This window comes from Lissotriton vulgaris, chromosome 1_1 (genome assembly GCF_964263255.1).
Source record: "Lissotriton vulgaris chromosome 1_1, aLisVul1.2, whole genome shotgun sequence".
NCBI classification, from domain to species: Eukaryota; Metazoa; Chordata; class Amphibia; order Caudata; family Salamandridae; genus Lissotriton; species Lissotriton vulgaris.
The window spans coordinates 1388608465-1388633614 of NC_141685.1; the positions used below are offsets into that span (position 1 = coordinate 1388608465).

At 42.5% G+C, this 25150-nt stretch overlaps 1 protein-coding gene across 1 annotated transcript in view; it reads left to right on the forward strand.

The window, feature by feature from the left end:
* Positions 1-25150, forward strand: part of AASS (aminoadipate-semialdehyde synthase) — a 568722-nt gene that overhangs the window by 66425 nt on the left and 477147 nt on the right. The window contains exons 2-4 of the mRNA XM_086966854.1: positions 6735-6952; positions 21007-21183; positions 21806-21890. Coding sequence (XP_086822980.1) covers positions 6743-6952; positions 21007-21183; positions 21806-21890 — 472 coding nt within the window. The 5' untranslated portion in view covers positions 6735-6742. The remainder of the gene's footprint in view (positions 1-6734; positions 6953-21006; positions 21184-21805; positions 21891-25150) is intronic.

Genomic DNA, 25150 nt, shown 5'->3' on the forward strand with positions numbered 1-25150 from the left:
CTCTGTTATGAATATTTATGCACCCACTAATGATCCATCTTTTTGGCGCTCTATTACTAAAAAACTGTCAGATGTTCCTCATAATGGCAATTTGATAGTGGGTGAGGACTTTAATCTTCCAATGGATCCTATTTTAGATAGACACTCTGCTTTTAAATTCCGTCCCCCTAGAGCTCACAAACAGATGACTAATATGTGTTCCTCCGCTAATCTTCATGATCTGTAGCGATTACATAACCCTACTGGTAGTGACTTCACTTTTTTCTCTTCTCCTCATTCTAGCTTTTCTTGTATTGACTATCTTCTAGTCCACTCGGCTCTTTTACAATACTCTTCGTCCCCTTTTATTCATCCGATTCTTGTCTCTGATCATGCTGCTGTGTCCTTTTCTCTCCTCAATCTTGCTGATAAGAAAGAACCTCGTACTTGGAGGTTAAATTCTGAGATTCTGTATGATCAAAGTCAAGTTGCGGCACTAAATAAGGACATTGATACTTTTTTCTCTGATAATGCGGATTCGGTCAGCTCCCCGGTAGTTTTATGGGATGCTTTTAAATGCACGCTTAGAGGACAAATTATTAAACAAATGGCAAAAAGAAATGCTGATATTAGGAAGGAACTTACTGATTTATCAGATAATATCAAGACGCAAGAATCTCTCTATCGACATTCTAAAGATAAGCAATTATTACAAACCATTAAGAATTTAAAATATTCCTACAATTCTATTGTCACTAAAAGAGCTCACATTGGGGTTCAAGCTCAGAAGTCTAAACGATTACTTTTAAAGAACCGGGCGGGTAAGATTTTGGCGGCGACGTTAAAGTTTCAGGAGTCCAATATTAAGTCTCAGATATCTTGTATTACTGATCGTTCTGTTACTAAGAAATTTCAAACTAAGGATATTCTTGAGGTTTTTCGCGAATATTATAGTAAATTGTAAACTCCTCATAACCAATCTTCGTTTGACCATTGCCAACAATTTTTAAAGACTATCCCTATTCAGACTGTTTTGGATGATGATGGTGTAAAATTGGGTAGTCCGATTACATCTGAGGAGATCATTCATGCTATTAAAGCCACTCACTCTGGAAAGGCTCCGGATCCAGATGGGTTCCCCATCATGTTCTACAAGACTTTTCTTCCATCTGTTGTTCCTCGCCTTAAAGATGTCTTCGATAATTTTATCTCATCGGGTTCAGTTTCGAGTTCAGCAGCGGAAGCTACTATTGTGGTAATTCCGAAAGAAGGTAAAGATCATTCGGATCCTAAGAATTTTCGCCCACTATCCCTTCTTAATATGGAAGCGAAAATTTTGGCCAAAACTTTGGCCAAACTTTTGAAATCCTATATCCCGCTACTTATTCATCCACCACAGACTGGCTTTGTTAAAGGTAGATTGGCTAGGGATAATATTCGAACTTTTTGCCATATCATAGGGAAAGCAAAATTATCTACCCTTCTGGCGGCTGCTCTTGCCCTCGATGCAGAGAAGGCTTTTGATAAGGTCTCTTGGCCTTTTTTACATGCAGTGCTTTGTGCGCACAATCTTGGAGATTCCTTTGTCAAAATGGTTATGTCCTCATATGCACATCCTAGGGCAAATATTAGAGTTAATGGTGCTACATCCTCTTTTTTTAATCTTTGTCAAGGTACTAGACAAGGGTACACATTATCACCTCTTTTGTTTTTATTATCTATTGACCCGCTTCTTCGGTTAATCAATCTTCATCAAGATATTAAAAGTTTTAAATCTGGCTCACATTGTATCAAAACAGCTGCTTATGCGGATGATGATCTCATTTTTTCTGATGACATAGCTACAGCAATTCCTGCTATTTCTGATACCATTAATCTCTTTTCTAGTGTTTCTGTGTATACCCCTAATAAGGATAAAACAGATATGTTTCCCCTCAATGCTTATTGCTTTACAGCACATATGGGGAATGCTGGCTTTAAATGGCAATCAAAGCAGATTAACAGCCACATTCATGAACGAAAAATTGGCTCGCAAAGGGCCAGATTCTCCGAATCTGGCCCTTTGCAAGCGCAATTTTTGCATTTGAGATTCATCATCCCAAATGCAAAAATCACTATTTGCGAAATCTCATATTTGCGAGGAATTACATTTAAGGAATCTCTATTAGAGATTCCTTAAATGCAATTCATTAACCAATTTTAAATTGCGAATTCGCAATATTTGGCCGCTATTTACCACGAAGTCTAACTTCGTGGTAAATAGCGAAAAAATAGAAAAAAGCACTTTAGTGCATTTTTCTCAGTTGCATGTTACACACACACATGTGCCTTTAGGCCCATAGGAATGAATGGGGAGTTATTCCTTATTTGCGATTAGCAATTTGCTAATCGCAAATAAGGAATGTGTAGGAATCGCAATTTATTTTGCGATAACTACATGAATCCCGTTTTGCAAGTCCTTAATAGCGATTCCTTAATAATCGCTATTAACCCCTTCCACGCTGATGACGAGCTGGGCTTGTCATGGCGTAGCCTCCTCGCACGCTGATGACGAGCCCAGCTCGTCACGTAACATGCGATTTTAAAAATCTCAGCGTGCGAGCGGAATTCCGCTAGCGCGCATGAGGTTAAGGACTCTCAAAACTGCTCTTTCGTGAATCTAGCTGAAAGTATTTGGGAATTTGGTTTAGCAGCACTCTATATGACACAGTAGCTTTTAATGAAGCTCAAACCTTACTCAAGATTCGTCAACTTCTAGATACGTGGTCTCCTAAGCATATCTCATGGTGGGGACGTCTTCAAACCTTAAAAATGATGATAACGCCCATTATTAATTTGTGTCTTCTATGCTTCCTATTAGGTTATCTTCGTCTTTTTTGCACGACATTGATTCCCTCACCTCTAAGTTCCTCTGGAGTGATAAGAGGGCCAGAATGGCTTATAACTCTTTGAGGAAGCCCTATGATATGGGTGGTTGTAATTTTCCTGATTGGGATAAATATCAAATGGCTTTCCTAGCCTCACAAGGGGCTCTTTGGTTCTCTTCAGATCCTCATCATACGCCGTCTTGTGTGTTGATTGAGCAAGAACTTTCTTTTCCTTTACCTTCCTCCTTTTTCTTAACTACATCCACATTTGTCTATTCCTTTTTCTTGAGCTATTATTTTAGACACCATTGCAGCAGTAAAAACTATTGATAAGAAAGTGTCTACACCAATACATAAGTCTAGGTGGTCCTCTCTATGACGCAACTCCAAAATTAAAATTGATATTGATTCAACTTTGATGACCTATTGGGCTAGGAAAGGGATTACGTTGGTTCATCATTTTTATGATTCCAATAATGATCCATTAACTTTTTCCTCCTTAGCTCAGCAGTTTTCTCTTACTAATTTGTATTTTTATACCTTTTTAAAAATCAAAGTTGCTCTTGCTAAGGTTCGTCTTGATCCAGTTTCCCCTACTATTTCTCTTTTGCTGATGTGGCTCAGGTCTGGGCATGTGGCTTCTAAGATTTATACATTTTTATCTTCCAATCCACCTGTGCTGACTACTGTTACACAGCAGAAATGGTTACATCATTTTGATCATGATCTTACTAAGCATATCTCCTCAGACACTTGGCAGATGATTGGGAGACTTTCTCTTCGTTATAAGATTGGATTAGAGAAGGGGCAATCTAAAACAAATTCTCTCAATTTACTGCATTGGACTCCAGTACGCTTACATTCTCTCAATCTTAAAGATGATGATCTTTGTTGGAGTTGTGGCTTAGCCGCGGGTACTTATCCACATATGTTTTTTGAGTGTTCCCTACTCCAGCCTTTTTGGGATTTGGTCCATAAACATCTCATGTTAATATTGAAGATCCAATTTCAGCTCTCCTTTACCATAATTTTGTTGGGTCCATGGGCGTCACCTATACCATTTATTTTATTTATTTATTTATTTTTGACACTTATAAAGTGCACTGTTACCGTACGGTGTCCTGGCGCTTACCATTAGATTCTTTGGACATGCAGTTATTAGATTTGTTGTTGACAATTGTGGTGAAGATTGTCCTTACGGAATGGAAATCATTTGGTTCCATATCTTATCATACATGGTGGTCTTGAGTGTCTTTCTTACGAGGAGCGCATACCTCTGTAGAAGAGGCTCATCTCTCCCCTTCTATTTCTAGTGGGGTATGGAGAGCTTTGGACTAATATATCGACTTGGCATCGAAGGGGTTGGTGGAACAATTTCGCTTTGTGTCGTCTCTTTAATTTCTTTTCTTTCTTTCTTTTTGTAGTGCTGCAGGAAATCCTCCCCCCCCCCACCCTCCCCCCGTCCCTCTCCTCCTCCCCTTTCTTATTCCTACTTTTATTCTTCTTTCTTCTTTTTTGATTTCTTCTTTTCTTCTTCCTTTTTCTCTCCTTCTTCCGATTTCCTTCTTTCTCTTTTATCTTATTTTTCTTTTAACCAATTCTTATTAAAGTGATACATCTGATTTTGTAACATTTTTATTATTGTTCCTCTGGGTTATTGTTTCTCTTTCGCAACACTTATGAAATTGGTCATAGGTACTGTACATGACATATTTGCATTTGTGTTCTTGTATTTCTTTTTTGGTCAATGTATCACTTTTTTATTGTATTTAACTATTTATATGCCTTTTTGGAAACTAATAAAAATATTTAACAAAAAAATAACTCTTTTACCGATGTTTTCAATAATGAAGAAGCCCCAGTGTAATTGTTCTTAATCAATGTTTAATGATATGAGTTTTCAAAATCTATTTTAGATGGTTTAACTTGTCTGCATGGTTTCATCTTTAATTGTTAGCTGCTCCTTCTAATTTAAATAGATTTCTAAGAATAGAGGTCTCAGTCAATGTCATGTTTGCTGAGGTTTCCACAGGCAAAAAGGCTGGAACTCAGCATATATTGATTTTTCAGTGGAAATCAAGATGGCAAACAGTGCCCTGTCCTTTCAAAGCACTTGGCTGGAATACAGGACAGTTGGAAATAAATCCAATATTGACTCATCCCAACTTGTGGCCGCATGGAGCCTCAAAGAATTGTGAGTAAGGACCAAGGCAGATTTGCATAATGCTGGTCCCTGTCTGGCATAGTGAGCATAGAAACAATGGACTGAAATGTCCAAATTTGTTTTGCTGCATTTTGGCACCATACGTTTAGGGAATAAAAAACATCAGCGCCAGAAGCTTGGGGAGTAGAAACTAAGGCACAGATAAAGGAGGCATGTAAATGGACACACTGTACAGAGACACAGCAAAGTAACCAGTGAGCATTTTTGCATACCTCTTTGTCTGTGCATTAAGCACATTAAATCCAGGTTTGTTTTTTTGCTTTGCCAATGCTTGTTTCCTTGTGTCTAACTTTTCCAGCTTGTCCACCTATGATTTCATGTTTTACATTAAAAAAACAATACCCTGATGTGAGATTGCGTCCGCTTGTGTGTCCTCCATTTGCAGAAAGATCCTTTTAATGCTTCAACTTTCAACCTTATGCTTCAAACAATCTTGGGTGTTGTGCCACAGCTTCTACAAGTGGTACTTCCAATGTGATGCAGAACTGACCAAGCCCAGGTGTATTTTCCTATTTTCTAGGGAATGCCTGGAAAAGGCAGTATTTACCGCACATGGTAAGTACCTCCTCCCGGCGATGGTATTTACTGAGTCAGTAAATACCCACTCTATTCCATGAAATGAAAAACATTCCAATATCTTACTCCTAGTGGCTGCTAACATAGACAAGGATTATATTGGTGCTCATTCGATAGATGGGTTACAATATAGCTAGCAGTGATATTGCCATTTTGGTGATTTGGGATAAATCTTCATTTGATTTTACGACATGGTGCAGACAACTGCTCAGTCCTAATTTACATGCATAATTACATAATTCTTGCACAGTAGCACAATATATCTCCGTGTATCATGCATGAATGACCAGTCGATAAAGAAGGTGCCTTATAAATATTGATACCAAAAAAAATGAGGCCCCCTATTACCACAATTGGATCATTCCCGGTCACGACGAGGATAATAAATGTTGATGTCCCTCCCTTCCTTCTATAAAATGAAGAGGCCGCTGCCTCCAAGGTCAGACTTGCCTATAGGGCTATGGTATGAAACGTCAGTGTGTGGACCAGTTTTTTGGGCTGTTCGTGGGCCTGCTTTATGGTCTGCTGGGCTGGGTTTTACTGTTGATTTAGCTGATATTAAAACAAACCTTGGCAGTGGCAAGCTCAAATCCATGGAGTTTTGCATACCCTGCAAAGCACTTGTAGAGTGTGTATTTAGGAGTTTAAAACTGAACAATTTACAAACATGGGCACTTTTATTTTGGTGCGTGCTCCGATTTTCTTTCCCAGTCTGACCCTGGTTGCCCCTGGCTCGGTGACTAGTCAGTAGCATCTTAGACTGTCTGAGAAAAGGAGATAAAGTTCTCTTGTGTATAAGAATTTAATGTGACTTGCAACATTAAATGCATTTACAAGGCATGCACATTTTTAGATAATTTATGAAGCTGACTAGCTGGTAATCAATTTATCATAAGTATATAGATAGTCATTAAAAATGAAACGCTTGTGTCTATGGTGCTTGTGTATGGGTTGTATGGGGGGGCTTTGCTTCTTTTGTTTGTGTTTCTGATGTCTTCACTTCAGGGCAGATTTCTAAGAACTGCAGTGCATTTACAGCTGCATCCTAATTAAAATGACTTTCTTGTATTGGTTTGTGCTACTTCCAGGTATAACCATGCTGCGCTTACTCGGGCTCAAGAAGGGTTATGTTTGTGTCTTACCCGCGAGATGCCTCCATCACAAGGCTGTGCTCGCGATACGAAGAGAAGATATCAATGCATGGGAAAGAAGAGCACCCCTTGCACCCAAGCATGTGAAGGAGCTCACCCACCAGGGATTCAAGGTGCTGGTCCAGCCGTCCAACAGGAGAGCGGTTCATGAAAAGGTAAAGTTTAACTGTTGTCTTTGTGCACATCACGTGGTCCACTTATTATCAGACGGTCAAAACAGTGTCAATTGGCCATTAATTCCTATTCCATTAAATTGTTTTTCATGATCAATTATTAAGATAATCTTGACAAATCTACTTTTACATGAAGATCATATGCACAATTACAATGAACTATAAGTACAGAAAACGGAAATAGGGCCACAGGCATCAAGCATTTTTGTGTTCGCAAACAGGCTGATTCGCCAAATCACGCCATTTGCAAAGCAAAACATGCTTTTCACATGTACCGAACCCTATTTTGTGATTCTGTTACCGAATCTCAAAATGGGTTTGCGATTTGCTATTTTGAAGGGGCATGTTTAGGGCGTCCCTTCCAAATAGAGAATCCTAATGGCACATATGAATGTTTTGTGACCGTGAATGCTGTCGCAAAACATTTGCATTTTACCAAGTACTTCAAGTAGGTGGTAACCCATTCGCAAATGGCTGCAAAAACAGTTTTTCAGACAAAGCAGTGGTCCCACTGCCTGCTCTTAGAAAATAAAAATAAAACCTTTCATTTTTCTTTTTTAAATGCAACCCGTTTTCCTCAAGGAAAATGGAATGCATTTATAAAAAAATGTTTGCTTTATTCAAAAGCAATCACGGACATCGTGGTCTTCTGACTGCAGCAGGCCACCATCTCCCGTGATTTATAGCGATTCCTAGGGGGTTGCAAATTGCGACCTACCTCATTAATATTCATGAGTTAGGTCATTTGTGACCCCCCCTATAAATCGCAGAAAGTGTTCAACACACTTTCATAAATTATATTTTGCGAATCACAAGGATTTGCAAATTGGGGAATCGCAAAACAGTTCCTACATACTTCTGGCCCATAATCTCATGGCTTGTAACGTAAAGTGCAGAGGGTTTTTTGATCCATCCATCACTTATCTGTGAGTAAAATAGAAATGGCAAATATAAAATTAAATTCAAGAAGGCAAAGAGATTCAGTTACTATGATTCAGAGAAGACCGTACAGAATTACGAGAAATGAGACGTCAGGTGATAGTTACTTTTTGTCTTTGCTCTTGGGTACCAAAGTAGTCCATTTGTGCAGCTCTTTCAGGAGTGTTTTTCACCTTGTGCCCCTAGTGACTAATTATTCGTTATTCCGTATGGTACTCCTCAAACAAAAACTCTGACCGTACTGCCAGCTATGAATTATTGGCATGGGACCTGAATCTGGTTGTCGTCTTGAATTTAATTCTATATTTCACGTGCTTAGGATCTTTATGTAAACGCACTTTGGTCTAGATTATGTATGAATTGATAATGAAAAGCAGTTTAATGACAAATAATTTATGGTCAATTTGACTATTTACTTTGATAATTATTTGTTGTGACTCACTACTTTAACGAAAATGACATGCTGGTAGATTCATCATCGGACTGTTTTGCGAGTCTGTATTAGCGATTATTAAGGAATCGCTATTACAGGCTCGCAAAACGGGAATCATGTACAAATCGCAATTTTGTTTGCGATTCCTACAGCTTCCTTATTTGCGATTAGCTAATTGCTAAACGCAAATAAGAAATAACTCCCCATTCATTCCTATGGGCCTAAAGGCCCTTAGGAATGAATGGGAAGACATATCCATGTGCGAATCGCTATTAGCAATTCGCATTCTGAGTTTGCGATTTCAAGGGTGCAGGGGTGTCCAAAGGACACCCTGTTGCACCCCTGAAATGATATTAGAAGCTGGTGTTACGCACACACATGTCCTAAGGACATGTGTGTGTGTGTAACATACAACTTAGAAAAATGCACTTAAGTGCATTTTTCTAAGTTTCTGCTATTTACCACGAGGTTTGACTTTGCGGTAAATACCGGGCCGAAATTGCGAATTCGCAATTTTTAAATGTTTCATGAATTGCATTTAAGGAATCTCAAATAGAGATTCCTTAAATGCAATTCCTCGCAAATTTGCCATTTCTATAATAGCGATTTTTGCATTTGGATGATTAATTCCAAATGCAAAAATTGCGCTCGCAAAGGGCCAGATTCTCAGAATCTGGCCCTTTGCGAGCCGATTTTGAGTTCATGAATCTGGCCGATGGTCTTTTCTTGTGTTGTATCGAATTGTATCTGGAGGTCTAATCTCCTGTGACTTTAAGACTCGTCCCCTCCCCTTTTTGGAAACATTGCTACCAATGACCAGATGGATGATGGATGATGGTTGAATTATCCTTATAAACATTCAAGCCGGTCCGTGCACATTTTGCAGGTTCCCATAGTTGAACCATGCCATATGCAGTGTTGTGGCTCTGATAAATTATATTTTGTTAATATCGTGTGATAAAACACTGGAACACTTTCTAAATTAAATGACAAACTGGCGTCTTCAAATCCTCTCTGTTCAGCGAATCTGCTGTTATAAATTGAAAGGGGAGATAGGTGTACATTTCTAAAAGAATCCTGGCAAGGGAACAATAGTTGTATCTGTCCGTGTTGCGGAAAATATGTAGCTGCAAAGTATTTACTGTGTAGCATTTGAAGAGCAATTTTATTACAAGACTGGATGCTCCTATTGTGTATTCATGTTTTTTGCTGTTGCTGTGAACAGAGAAGCTTCAAAATAAAGCGATATTCCATAGTAAACTCGGGAAAATGCGTTAAACAGAAGGCAATTGAATGGGAAAGAGTCCCCCTAGCCTGCCTATGTTCCCAATATGTTTTTTCATTGTTCGCATTCAGCACAGTCTGAATGCAGGGTTTTTCCTTTGGTTCATACAACTCTCAAAGGGAATTATCGAGCAATGATTAAGCTGTCTATTTTGTGAGTACGGAGTCAACTGTTTTTAACTGTGAACACATACACATTTTTTTCACCTGCACGCCATGTGATATGTTAGGGTCACATAACATTATATATTTGCGGTAATATTTATTTAAGAATACAATTTGCACTACTTGATGAACTGCAAGACGTTGGCTGACTTTGTGTAGCATCTAATATGTTCGGGCTTAAATCATTGACCAGCATTTGGACATATTGTTGGAAAATGAGACCACAGTGAACAATTGTATTGGTTTGTTTTAAGTGCCCGAGATTTCTTGATCGCATATTGGGTTGCTCTTTTGTACCTCAGGCCTCATATTTTGTTAAATTACCTCCTGTTGCTGCTTTTTCTGGGAGTGAGATCACAGGATCTGAATCAAAGCATGTTCAGCACTTATACCACTTACACCATGCCTGCTTGCCGCTGTGTTTGTAAAATGTGATCATGAGGCTACAGAAACCAAAGATAAGAGCTTGTTAACAAGCTGAAGAATCATGATGGTGGTTGCATCTTGTGCTGCCAGGCCAACAACCGGTACAGAAGCAATCCTCAAAAGTATAGTAATACACTAAGTGCATCCCTCGATGCACAGTCCCAGAAGAAACCCCAGAAAAGCGACACACCAGCTCTACAGCCCAACCAGAGGTAGATCTAGAGTGGCACATGATCAGTAACCCGCAAAAGGTCACACAAGATGCATACTTCTAGCATGAGAGAAGGTATACTTTGTAAGCATTGTACATAGCGCATCCACTGTAGTGCCCAGTGACACTGCCAGCCACCAAAAACTAAGGTTACAGCCAATAATTTACCAGATCAGACTAATGTCAATGAAGTCAGTGCCTTCTGCTAGCCTCCTGCGTTGCGTAGTCAAGTAGCCGGAGTGCTTCCTTGGTTTTCTGTCTGCAAAGCCACCCTGTATACCAGACACTGCAGATCTATGGACTGAGACCAACAAACAGCTAGTTAAGGGCCGGGAATTGACACCTCAACACTAGTTAGCTAGTGTGAGCTGTCTAACTGCTCACAAGCGAAAATGGAATGGTGGATCTGTGCAACCCAAAAAGGTACACATATCTGTTAAGTACTGTAAATTTTCAGCAGGCTAGATATAAACATGGTCAATTGAAGAAAACGACGTGCTTGCAAAAAGAAAGCCCGGAAGCAGATTTGGCATATTTCACTTTCTGGAGAAATAATTCACCCACACCTAGGCAGAACCACACGCTAAAGCGAAACCAGATATCTAGCTCTGTAAATCTGCTCATTCAGGCCAGAACTAATTGAAACACCGCCACAAGAAAGTCAACATGTACCTTTGGAGTTTGGCTCTGAAATTATTTGTGTCCAAACCTAAGGAATGCTCTTAACTTATAAAATTACAAACCACTGTTTATAGAACGCCTACACATCACATCAGTGCTTAATTTGTAAAATATGAAGTGCAGGTGCTCAAATGTTTGTCGGAGGCCACACCTACTTTTATCTGGCTCCACCCACTTCCTCCGCTGGCTCCACCCACTCACTATATTAGCTCCACCCACATCTTCAACGGATCAGAGCCAAGGCAGTAATAATAATAACTCTTTTTCATAACCCGGCTGCACCCTTCCATGTGAACATACTGTGAACTGTGGTGCACAGCCCCTCATAGTAGGCTTTCAGGCCTCCCACATCATACCAGGCGAGGCAACAGAGTGTTTGTTGAGGATCAAATAATCCTGGAGTTCCTGAGCCAGTCCCTGTGTGAAACATCGGTCTGTGAGGCGCCACGTGTTGAGCCTCCACACTGGGCTAGGTCCCACACTCTGACAGCCAAAATGTAGCATAACTAGGGTGTGGTCAGAGATTCATCTGGGCACAATGAGGGAACCAGACAATTGAGTCAGATCAGTAGCAGGGAGTAACAGTAAGCCAATTTTTAGATCGTATCTTGTGTGTTGCCAACAGGTGAGTGTAAAACCGGTCATGGTGCTTCCCTAGGATAATTTTAGTATCACATCTCACACTTGGTTCTGGCTGGAGGGGGGCGAATAAACACTCTAAGGGGATGGATTGGGCAACCTTCAAAAGGGTATCCTCTACCACCATATATCTACCAGGAGAATCTTTCGTCACTTGGGATACCACCAGGGGGTAGGTTATGTACGCATCCTGTGGAGGTGCAATACAGTGGGCTAAACCATGTCCACCTGACCAAGGGGTTGAATCATTCCTCTGCACTTTTAATCAAGCCCATCAGGGGACAGGAGTAGAGTTTATTAGGGCACCATAGAGGTCTTTTTAGTTGTTCTGCGTCTCTGTACATAGCACTGCAAGGTTATTTTATCCACTTTTTCCAAATATTTCCCCCATGCCACAAGGCCTTGTTTGATATAGGACTCCACCACACCACAAATGGACACTTCTGGAGCCCCCATGCCTAGCAGGGCTGTAGCCCACCCCCAAGAGGCGGGAGGAGGATCCTATGATGAAGCCTGCCACCAGACTGGTGGGGTGGGCTACCATCTTTAAAGGAAGAAAGTTTTTAGCTCACGAAACCCACTTACACATTCAGTAATTTACAACCCACCCTGTGCAGAGGGTACCCGCTGTCCCCTCAGCCCTGGGAGAGTAACCCTGAGTGTACCCAAATAAACCCCTTTCAGTAGTTTAGTAATGCGAGACCACAACCGATGGACACGCCTCTCAGTAGATAACAGGTCTCACTCAATTCTTTCGGTAACACACCATCACACCATCACTTAGGCATGACATCATTGACTTACGATATCACAACGGTCTTCAGTTAATATACTTCAAGGTGTCATGCTATGAAAACCTGCACATAGACAGAGGCTTCCAAAGCTCCCCTAAAACATTCTAGAAGCTTCCTTCTTTAGCATCAATAACTGGACATTTTACAATCTGTTGATGATGCAAGCTGCACGAAAGACTGCACGAAAGGGTGTTCATGAGCAGAGGACTATGGTGGTGTGAGGGCTTAGGGTGCGTGAGGGTCGGGAAAAGAAGGGGGCTTGTGAGAGAAGCGTGCTTGTTTTCAGCTGGGAGATGTTCGCCTTGCAGTAGAAATGCTATGAGTTTTATGCACAAGAGCGTCCAGATCTAAACGAGCGTGTAGGCTGAACCCCTCTCTAGAAGTGTCCTAGCCCAAGAGGCCATTGATTGGATGGGCAAAGAGACGTTACTCGCTTTTCTACTGCCATTTGCCTCATACAGAGAGATCCCTAGTTGGCATCGCTCTCACCCCTTGGAGGTGAATTCTCGACAGTAGTGGAATGGGCAGTAGGTCTTAAGTGCCCAGTACTTCAAGAGAGCAGTGGCTCCCTGGTTGCGTGTGGGTGTAGTGTCAGGCCCCAGGTTGATACGCTATGGGATCACTACACTTCTGGAGCCTTTGGTGTGTCCTGCTGCTCCTACATGCCTCACCTGCGCAGCTTTATTTATTTTTTAAATCACGCCACCTACCCCAGGCCATCATGACTAGACCAATCAACATAATGATAAAAAAACAGTAATCACCGTCACGGCCTGCCAGGCCCTACCTCACCTGCGCAGCTTTATTCATATGCTGCCGGCCAGGCGGCCTACCCCAGGCCATGCCTCGCTCGCCCTCACCTGGCGAGCAGAACTATGCAGCAGTAGTCTGTCTAGCCAACCTCAAAGTCGTCCAACCAGGTCCCGACTCCCGCTACTTTGAACGGCGGTGTTGAAGTAGTTCATCAACCACCAGTGGATACTCGGTGGTCGGTGAGGTGCGGCCGTGCGGGCGTGCTGTGGCAAAATTAAAGCAGCAAATTTGCGTGCATTCAAATCTGTGCACGCGTCGCTGCCTCTGCAGAAGAAGACCAGCCCAGGCAAAGGCGCCCTCAGTGTCCTGCCCACTGGGCAGGCAACACTGATCCGCGGCCGGAAGTCTTGAAGTGAAAGAGTGAGGAGAAATCGAGAATCTGAGTCAGTCAGTCACGTCACGTCGTCACCTTCCCTGGTAGTTAGTAAAGTCCTGATTTCAGCAGGATCTCTTGACTTTATGGGACCCTGTCCCATGAAAATACACATTCTGCCACGAGCATCCACCAGAGGCCTTATACACAGACAGGTTACACAACTGCAGCAGGATATCATAAAGCAACCAGAATTCACACCAACCCGTGGTAAGCCTCACTTCTCCGTATCTTTTGAGTGGTTTGTGGAGCTACTCATGAACTAGAGGAGTCTTGCACCCCCAGGGGGAGGACCGGTTCTTCAGCCCTCCTAGCCTGTAGGGGTTCACACTGGTCAAGTGGTGAGAGTATTCCATAGTCTTCAATAAAAGCACAGACAGTGCTTTGGTTTTGTCGTGGTTTTATGGTCCAAATGGGCCTGTTTTGTTGCTCATTATGGCAGAGTGTGATTCCCTTTTGGGCCCACTCTCTGCTGTGGCTCTTCTCTGCCCTTGTATATAAAATGTATGTTTTCAAACTGGTTTGCTTAGTACCCTAGAGCTAGATGTTCAGTCTGGTAGTATAAACATCTAATGCAAAAATGAAGGTAACATTGCAATAGAAAGTAAGCATCCAAAAAATCAAAACAAATCTGGATATTGATCTCAGGTGAAGAGATCTGCTTTCACTGATAAAGCCCACTATCATTATTATGTGCATTTATTAGAAATGGTGGAAGTTAAATAGTTGGTGCCCCATGGGTTAATATTTCATGTTCCTATTTGTGATTTTGGTTCTGGGGTGAAAACCCCGAACAGAGGGGTCTGTCTGGTGCATTTGTCATCGCGAACGGTCACTTATTTATAGTTAAAAATTAGCATTGAATTTTTTATAACTCCCCTAACAGTGATATAGTTGGTAAACAAAAACATTTTCCCAATACAGTGGAAGGAGGTATACATTAGTAGTTATTTGCTGGACTGTGATAGGAAACACGATAAATGCTCTCATTGGAATCACAAAAGAAACATTTGTATTTGCTTACTGAACTGTGAATATTAATAAAAATAAAGCCGTTTTTATGATAATGTCAAAAGAAACAAATATTTAGTAGTTACTGACTTACCTTATATAACAATAAATTAATAATGCACTTGTTGGAACGAGAAATTACTTGCTAATTGTGTCTTACTCATGGTTTTAAAACGGAACATTCTTCGTGGGTTTCATCCACACCATATAAGTTATCGTTTTCGCTTTTTCTGGTTACTCCCTGCAAAGCTGGTGATTCTCATCCCTTTAAAAAGAGATGTTCCACACATTGACAGACATGATGTAATCCTTGTTGTAGAGCACCTTCAGAGCACACGCTGCCCTTACACTTTCTCCAGAGGAATTATTCAGCCATCAAACTTACATTAGAATTTCTGCAGGGACAGCTGTGTTGTTAAAAGCCGGCTTGATTTACACTAAACGAAGCCCGGGGTTTAAGCTGTCCCGGAATCCAATGCTCTACAGAGTTATGCCATACAGTAGTTACAAAGACATACAAAAGAAATAAAAGAAACTGACGGACTTCGTAAGAAGAAGATTCATGGGGCCAATAAACTATTAAACATTTACTCCGCCCGAGGCAGCCAGGCCTGTGACACCTGCCAGTATCTTTGAAGTTATTTGCAGGAGTGTTTATGTGCTTGGAACCATTTACCAACGGTGCACTTAATGAGCGTGACTGTAGACCCGGCCCTGTTAATTAGGTGCCGGTGCTAAGCACCGGCAAGCTCCGGCTCAAATTAAGCCCTGCATCACATAAATGCCTCTCCTTGTACTACAACCATGATTTATAACTCGTCCCATTCTGCGCCAGTCCTGTGTCTCAAAAGACTATTCTTTGCGCAGGAACCTTCACTACAGTTCATAGCCCATCTCACCTTTGGATTAACGAAGATCTGAACATTAAGAAGAGACCAGAAGAGTCTCATCTAATATTTTCCACCCATTGACAATTTCGAGAAGCACACTGTGGAGGCAAGTGGGTGCACAGTGCGGTCCACCTAACCCAACCACCTTAACAATGGAGGCAGCGTTCACAAGTCCCTAACATAGACTTTTCAAACATTTGGTCTGTACACTGCTTGCACTGACTTACTGCTGGTCTGGGAACTCCCTACCTCTGCACCTCAGGCAATCACCATCACTGCCTAAATTCAGCAAGGACCTCAAGACCTGGCTCTTCAACTGATCTGCAGAAGCCCCCACCCCACCCCCCCAGCACCTTAGGACCCTTACGGGTGAGTAGTCACACTTTATAAGCACCCTGATTGATTGGTCTTAGGCCAAAGACCAACCCTCTTCCCTTGACACCACTGCTCTGCGGACAGACACCCCCACATCAACACATCTGTACATTCCAGTGTAGTCCACTGACACTTTAACTACAAGGATACCTCCGCATCCAAATCTTCATAGTGAACAAGCTCTCTCACTGGAAATATGGGCAAACTGCCCACATAATATAAGAGTTCATAGGGTGACTAGACTCTTCTTTCACCCCATGTTCTCCATGGATTGAAGCAGCCGTAGTGCCATGTAGAATGCTGTACAAAACCCCTTAGAAATTAGTTTCTTTATTTGGTATTTTGTAGAGCGCTGTCATTTGGCCCTGATATTGGAGGCTTTTAAAAAATATTTTATATCCATATGATGGAAACACCTGTTGTAATAATTTGGGACTTCAATACATGCCTTTCTTCACGTTTGAGACTTTGCGTAGTTGTAAAAAGCTTGTTTATGCCATTTATGACTTAACACCTGTTAAAACTGTGTTTATTTTTTATAAAGTGTTTTTGTTTCATTTGCAAAGTATTTTGCGTGCCTCTGGTGGGAGCAAGATAGTAACTAGGGCTTCAGGCTGTTCCTGAATTGAGGTGGAGGAGTTTGTGCAACAAGCTATTTGAAACTAGTTGTCCAGCTTGACGCCCTCAAAGAACAAGCATGATACTGTAGTTTTTGCCGATTCGTGTGACCTAGAGAAGCCTGGTCTTGGCTGAATGTTGTTACCGGCCAGGTGGGTGGATTCTAAATTGGAATTCGGGAGACAGTTCATGCAGAGCTTTGTGGTCAATTTAACAAGCTTTAAATGTGATCCTCTTTGTGATAGAAAGCCTGTTCCATCGAGGAACACATGATGTTTTTGATGCATCCAATTCTCCCTCGCAGTCTTACTTACCTACTTACTTATGCTTACTATACCTCCTGGTGTATAGGCCATCAACCAGGACTCTCTAGCTATCTGTGTCCTGGGCTTTTCTTTCAGTCTGACTACTGGTGTAACCCATCTCTGTAGTGAGCCTTGAATCCTCCGCACCGGGCTTGGCTCTTTTCTTTTAACTTGAGGTTCCAGGTCAGGGCTTCCTTGGTGATGTTTGATGCAGACTTGCGGGAGTGTGACCTAACCACCACCAGTGTCTTTTCCTGATTTCTTCTTGAGTTAGGAAATCTATTGCCAAAGGTCATAGCTAATAATTGTGCTTGGCCAGTGGATTTGGAGGGGTTTCCTTAGGCAGGTGTTGATGAAAGTCTGGACTTTGCTGGTTGTGGTCACTGTTATCCTCCAAGTTTCTGCTCCATACAGCTGGACTGATTTTACATTGGTGTTAAAAAGTCTGATCTTGGTTTCCAGCATTAGGTCCTTGGTGCTCCAGTTCTTCATTAGCTGGATGAAGACAACCCTAGCTTTGCAGATTCTTGCCTGATGTCGACGACTGTGTCGCCCTGCTTGCTTGTATTTAACACTGCCCAGGTAGGTGAAGGCCTCCTCCTCATCCAGTGCATCGCCTGCAAGAGTGGCTGCAGCTCTGCTGGCCATATTAGCCTTCAGGATCTTGGTTTTTCCTCTGTAGATATTGAGGCCAAGTTGTGCTCATGTGACTGCCACATTGTTGGTCTTCTCTTGCATCTGCAGATGTGTATGGGAGAGTAGAGCCAGGTCATCTGTAAAGTTCAGGTCCTTGAGCTTCATCCAAGGTGTCCACTGGATCCCATTTCTTCTCCTTGGTGGGGATGTCTTCATGATCCAGGCTATGGCCAGCAGCAAGAGAATAGGCAAGAGCAAATGACTCCTGCGGACTCTGGTTCTCACTTGGAAGGCTTCCATGAGTTGTTCTCCAGAGACTATCTTGCAGGTCATTCCCTCGTATTAGTTCCTGATGAGTCTTACAAGTTTATCTGGCATAACATAGTGGAGGAAGAGTTTCCAAAGGGTCTCTCTGTCCACGCTGTGGATATCTTCTCATTGTCAATGAAGTTGCCATAGAGGGAGGAGTGCCATTCCATCAACTGCTCAATATTGATGCACAGTGTCGCAATCTGGGCTGTGCAGGATCTATCCTTGAAGAAGCCAGCTTTCTGGTCTTGCAGCTGAACGTTGTCGACTTGCTCCTTCATTCTTTTCAGGATGAATCTGTTGAACACTTTGCCTGGGATCGATAGAGTTATCTCTTTGTTACTCTGCTCTTCTTTCTTGGGGATCTTGATGAGCTATCCCTCCTTCCAATCTGATGACACCTTTCCCTCTCCCCAATTCCTTCCAAACATGGGGTAGAGGATGTCTACTGATGTTTCAATGGCTGCCTTCATTGCCTCTGCAGGAATGTTGTCAGGCCCTTTTGCCATTTCTCATATGTTGCTTTTTAGACATGTTGGAGCTCACCAGTGTGGAGACCCGGAGAGACCAATTGGCCTTAGTCAAGTAAGGAAGAGTTTATGGTTTTATGTCTGTTAATCTGTTAATTAATAAAGTCAGAGTGTTCCTAGCCTTTTAGAATTGGAGTAGCAGGAGTAGATTACAATGCTACTTGAGCTTTGAGGAAGTAAAGATTATTTTAATGATGAATATCAGTCTTAGCTCTGACAACTGAAAGCTATAGAAGGTTCTTTAATTGGACCTTGAAATCTTCTCTAGTGTTACCCCGGACCTTTTTATTTTTATTGTATGTGGAATATATTTATTTTTAGGGCTTATAAGCCAGTTCTCTTCATCAAATGATCTGTTATTGCGTCATTCACATTTTTCTTCTCAGTACAGAATAAATGATAGGGCAGTGGGTCTGCCGTCTTCAGCAAACTGGCTAAATTCATAGTGCATGACGGCATTTCCCCCTTTCACAAGGAGCACATCTGCACACAAAATGGTTCCCTTCAGTGCTAGGGACTACTGTGGCAATGTGTGTTTTTTAAGACCAAAATGTGTTACTGCTTTTAAGCATGTTTTTGACGAGGGGCTGGCAACTTCTCAAACAATAAAGATTTGCAAAAACACGATGGTAGAACAAAACAAGTATTGATAATGCCAAAAGGCTGGCAGGCAGCGCCAGAATGGCTTTGCCAATGTTTTGTAATGTATTCATGTTGATTGTGTAATGTGAATAAAATAGTTTTTATACTTGGACCAGTTGACATCAGGCCTGGCTCTTGAAAACATCATTGAGTGTGCCTTCTGAGAGTGAAGGAGCTTTTCCTTAGCATGACAATAAATAACGTAAGTAAATAAGAGTATCCAATTTAACCGTGTTTCTGGATAATGTTCCTTTGCGTTTTCAAAATACAGGAAGCGTTCTACTTGGACATAGTTGTGAGTCGCTCTTCTGGTAATGAACAGCAGTGCTTGTGGTGGCGCCCTAACAATGTTATTGAGGGTTCAAGCTCAAGCCTAGCGTTCTTAACAGTAGCTGCAACACAGCCTCTAATAAGCTTATGTTCTTCATTTCTTCTTTTGCCAATATAACTTCCTGGCCACACTTGGCTAACTACACAAACACCAAGTGTGCTTCACATCCCTCATAGGAAACCTCATCCACCCAATAGGAAGATGCATCCCAACAATTGACCTCTCTGGAGTGGTGCCAGCACATGTACTCTCCTGTTTAAACCACATCAGATTTTGCCTTCCTGATCTCATATTAATGACGAAACAGTTAAGCTTTCACATCTTTACCATTCTCCTTATGGAAGTACTATCCATTTAGTTTCAATATTGCTCATAGTTCAATATCCTGTGGCACACACTTAGTGCATTAGGGCAGTGCAGACGAAGAGTTGATTTCAAAAAGCAAAAGATGCAACCAGTATAAAACCTGAAACTCCTGAAAACACGTTGAACAATCTTACCCTTGAGGCCCTTGTATGGCATACCTCACAGATGTGACTTGCACTTTAGTGAAAAATCTTTTACTTAAACAGCTTAACGCCTGGACCTAAAACCATGCGCTGTTTTCGTCAAAGGCTTGCTGCCTGGCACCACAAATGTGTTGTAGTAGATCTAAGTTGTGGTGTTAGACAGGTTCTATTTGTTGTCTGTTTGTACCACAACGTAGAATGTGGATCCTCAGCTCAGCTTGTTAAACTTTGCACTCTCCTGGTTTGTGCCAAAACAAACTATTAATAGAAGAAAAATTGTTGGTTTGTGGTCTACGGAAACTCTGCGTAAGATCTGGAGCATTGACCGTTGTGGGATTCTTAATCTGGCGTTGACATCCTGAAATTATTTGGTGAAAGCCTCTGCCTTAAAAGGGCAAATTTGAACAATTTTGAGCGTCAAGTAACCAGCCTATAAATTGGAGCTTCAAGTAATAATCCTTACCTCTAAACACCAGAGTTTATTTGATCAAAACTGGGGAAACCGGGAAACAAGCTTGACTCCAGAAATACTGACCTAGCACTAGCCTAGATTGACATTGGACAGCAAGTCCTGCTTTCTTCCCCGCCACATTGCCTTTGACCAACGAATCACAGTTCATGGCGTTATTCTTATCAAAACGTCATAAGCTGCCCTTCCACGGTGCAGTTATTCCTGAAGCCTTGTTGTTGGATGCCTCTAGTAGAAGGCTTTATCATGTATTTATATTTTATTTTTTGCTTAATACCCATATAGATCATTCTGATGTAACTTTGCTGTACCATTTCCTTTCACCCAATCCACTGTGCAAGCACTGCTTGAAAGTGATGTGTTTCCCTGTGCCAGCTTGTTCAACCTGCCATGGTATCGGGAATCTTGCTTGATGTTTGAGTGGTATTAAATATTCCTCCCTGTTTGTACTGCATATGTAGGTAAAAATAGAAGATTGCATACTGCTGAATCGATGTATATCTCATGTATTGTATATCTTTAGATGGTCATGTGCAATGGTTTTATTCTGTTCATTGGATGTCAGTGAAAATGTTTTCCTTCACAAGTGGTAAAACATGGTGCAGCAGCTCCAATGCAAAACCGGTGACAATGTTACTTTCTTTTTTGGCCAGGAGTATGCAAAGGCGGGCGGCATCATTCAGGAGGATATCTCTGATGCTTCTCTAATCGTCGGAGTAAAACGACCACCAGAGGATAAGTTAATTCCCAGGAAGACATACGCATTCTTCTCACACACCATCAAAGCTCAAGAAGCCAATATGTCCCTGCTGGACGAGATTCTGAAACAGGTAATAGAAACTAGATGTTATGACAGTCCTGTGGGATCAGATCCTGAAATGGGTAGGAGAAAATACATTTTACGACAGACCTGAGGGATGAGATCCTTAAATGGATAGGAGAAAATACAAACTTTTACGACAGTCCTGCGGGATGAGATCCTGAAATGGTTAAAATAGATTCCTAGCAGGTACTCATGTTTGTTCAATAACAGCTTAGCTTTGCAACACCACTAATTTTTCTCATGCTTATTTTACTTTCATTTGGTGATTTTATGTAACATTCACCCAGTAATATTGCAAATATGGAAAAATAGCGGACGATGGGTAAGTTGTTTGTACAGTGACCGATCAATCAATGAATGACATTGGTAGTGTGATTTCACAGTGGAGATTACAGGTGGATGAAGTACCTCTTACTTGCAACCATCAAGTAGGAAGTTGTTCCATCCTACATTGTTGATGATCTGAAACTTAGCATTTTAGTACAAAATACAAGAAAACTGTTAAGTCATTGGAGAGTTTGAAATGTCACTTAAACTTTATTATAAGCTTAATTCCCTTCATCCTGAGACATAACGGTAATCGCTCCAGGAATTATAATTAACCTACATATGTTCTTTTTATCATTTAGGAAATTCGTCTAATTGACTACGAAAAGATGATGGACCACAAAGGGACACGTGTTGTGGCCTTTGGCCAGTGGGCTGGCGTGGCAGGTACTATTTCTGACTTGTATAAAGTATTTTTATTAAATAGCTCAGGAATTTAAGCTTATGACGGCTGGTTTATATTCATGTTGTGAAAGTTTGCGAAAATCTTAGTTTAGTTGCTTATTTTACCTAGAACCTATTAATGGTACCATCTTTATTACATGTGTATTGCTTCACATTGGATCCTTTTATGTTACCCACTAATGTCATATGTAATCTTGTGGTGAAGTCCAGAGCCCATTTTGGGCTGCGCTTTCGTGCAGCCATCAGTCCTGAAAAGCAATGGACTCAGGCCTGTAGTTACACACCCCTTGAAGTATACTCCTTTCAGCGCTTGCTCAGTAGTAATCATGTCCCCATGTCAATGACAGTGAACTTCCTGTGGTGTACTTCCTGATAGCCCATGATACTCTTTGACAATTGGCTCTTTGCTGTCGGACCTAGATGGATGTGTGGTATTTTATTTATTTATTTCGAGTTTTGTATAGCGCGTAGTTACCCTAGAGCATCCCAGCGCTTATTCCAGAGCAACAAAAAGGTAGCAGTCAAGCGTATTCAGAGGCATCAGTTAGGAAAGAGGTGCGTTTTGAGGAGTTTGCGAAACCGGAGATGACAAGTCTCCGAGCGCAGACTCTGGGGAGTGTGTTCCAAAGAATCGCTGTGTTCACTGAGAATCTTCTCCCCCCCGTACGTGCCTTTTTAACTTTAGGAATTTTGAGCAGATGTTTCTGATCTGAGCGCAAGGCTCTATTGGCCTTGTAGGGCACAACTAAGTTCTTCAGGATAGGAGGTCCCTTGTCCTGAAGAATTTTATGCGCAATGCAAAGGGACTTAAATTTGACCCTTTCGCGCACCGGGAGCCAATGCAGCGCCTTCGATGCGGGTTTAGCTGACCACGTCATTGAGGTACTCTTAAGAAGCCGTGCTGCAGCGTTTTGAATCTGTTGGAGTTTGTTGAACGTTGCTTCAGGTGCACCGAGAAAGATAGCATTACTATAATCCAATCTTGATACGATCAGCCCCTGAATAAGCAGCTTTCTAGATGGCGGTGGAAGGAGAGGCAGAACTTTCCGAGCTGAACGGAGAAGACCAAAGCAGACTCCCGCCATTTTTTTCGCTTGGGTCCTGAAAGAGAAATCTTGTTCCAGCCAGACCCCAAGGCTCTTAATCTCCTCCTTTGGACTCGGGAGCTCGCCCAAACAACTGGGCCAGATAGTCTGAGGGAGTGAAGGTCCTTTGTGCCCTAAAAGCATTATTTTGGTCTTTGAGCCGTTCAGCTTCAATGCCGATTCACACATCCAAGTATAAACCTTGGACATGCAGGCGTGCAGCGTGTCTGGACTTTTAGCAAGCTGGGATAAGGCGACCACCAGCTGAGTATCATCAGCGTAGCTCACGATTTTGATACCAAATGGGGCAACCACATCCTCCAGGGGGGCCATAAACACATTACACAATGTGGGGCTTAGGGATGAGCCCTGTGGCACACCACAATGGAGGGGGATTGACGCTGATCGTGCACTGCCTTCCCATACCTGGTAAGTCCGGTCGCTAAGAAATGACGTGAGACATTTCAAAGCCGTCCCTGTCACTCCTACATCTGACAGCCGTTGAATTAGCACTTGGTGATTAACAGTGTCGAAAGCCGCACTGAGATCCAAGGAGGATCACTGCCACTGATCCTCCCGAATCCAAGATGCTTCTGGCTTCCTCAACGACTGCCAGAAGAGCGGTGTCGGTGCCCTGACCCGGCCGAAAGCCTGTTTGCGAATTCTGCAACAGGCCATTGGACTCAAGAAAGTGTGATGGATGTTGGTTCACCAACCTTTCTGCGATTTTACTGAGTCCAGAAAGCAGGGAAATAGGCCTGAAATTCGCCAGATCCGATGGATCTAGGTGAGGCTTTTTCAGGAGGGCTTTCACAACTGCTCCCTTCCAGCTCGGTGGCACCATACCCCGTGCAAAGGATGCGTTGATTAAATCGGTAACAGGGGTGGCAATAGTAGTTCCTACCTGTTTCAGGATCCTCATAGGGACCGGGTCGCTGGGGGAGCCGCTCTTAATAGTGACCAGCACTTTAAGGACCTCTTCCACTGACGCTGGTCCAAAGGCTTCCAGGTGGACGGGGGCTCCAACAGGCTGACTAATGGCGTCTGCTCTCTGGTCAATCTGGGGCAGGACACTTAGAATGTTCTCTATTTTGGTGTGAAAATAGTTAGCCAGATCCTTACATTTGTCTCCTGGGTTGTCATGAGCTACAAAGGGCTCGGGAACTCTCAATAGTTCTTTAACCACTAGGAAGGTTTCTTTGGAGGAATTCGAGGAGTTTTTAATTCTTTCATCAAAGAATTGTGCCTTAGTACGGCGAAGAGCAGATTCATACGCCCTTATCGCGGAGCGGTATTCTTTTCTATTAGATTCGCCCCACTCCTTTCTCCATGCGCGCTCAAGCTTCTTACAGCCCTTCCTAAGAATTCTCCGCTCGGGCGTATACCAGGGGGCAGAGCCCATTCTCTTCTCCCTTTTTGAGACTGTTCTTTTAGGGAGGATGGAATCGAGTGAGCTGGTCAACCAGTTACCGAGGTTCGCATCTGCCATTACCGGGTCCAAGACTGGGGGGGGGACGCGAACGTTCGAGTTTGAGGATCCAATTCTCAACCGACAACCTGGACCAGGCTCTTTCCAGGGTACGAGCACTAGGAAGAGATGTAGCCATGGCCTCAATTTGCCAGGTGAACGGGACCAAAAAGTGGTCTGAACACGGGAGAGGGTAGGGAGGCATGGCCCTAAAAAAGGGCACGTTAGCAAAGATCGGGTCAAGCAAATGGCCCTTGTTGTGTGTTGCTCCAGAGTTGATCAGGCCCACCTCATAGGCCTTCAGATCACATTGTAGGTCTGCCGCCACCAGGTCCGCCGGGTCATTAAAATGGAGATTAAAATCCCCCAGCGTCATAAAGTTGGTAGTAGTGGATGCCAAAACCGTGATGGTTTCCATCAGAGATCTGACAAAATTGCCAGCACACCCCAGTGGGCGGTACACCAATAAACCTGACACAGAAACCGTAGGTGAAATCTGCAAAGAGAACTGACAGCTCTCGCAGTCCATCACCCCGCTATTCTGTGCCCTACACACAAACTAATCCCTATATATTATGGCAATGCAACCCCCTCGACCCACAGGCCTGTTCTGAGAGTGTATTAAAAAGCCTAGGGGGAGGGCCCGTACAATGTCCACCCCTGAGCTCGATGTGAGCCACGTTTCCGTC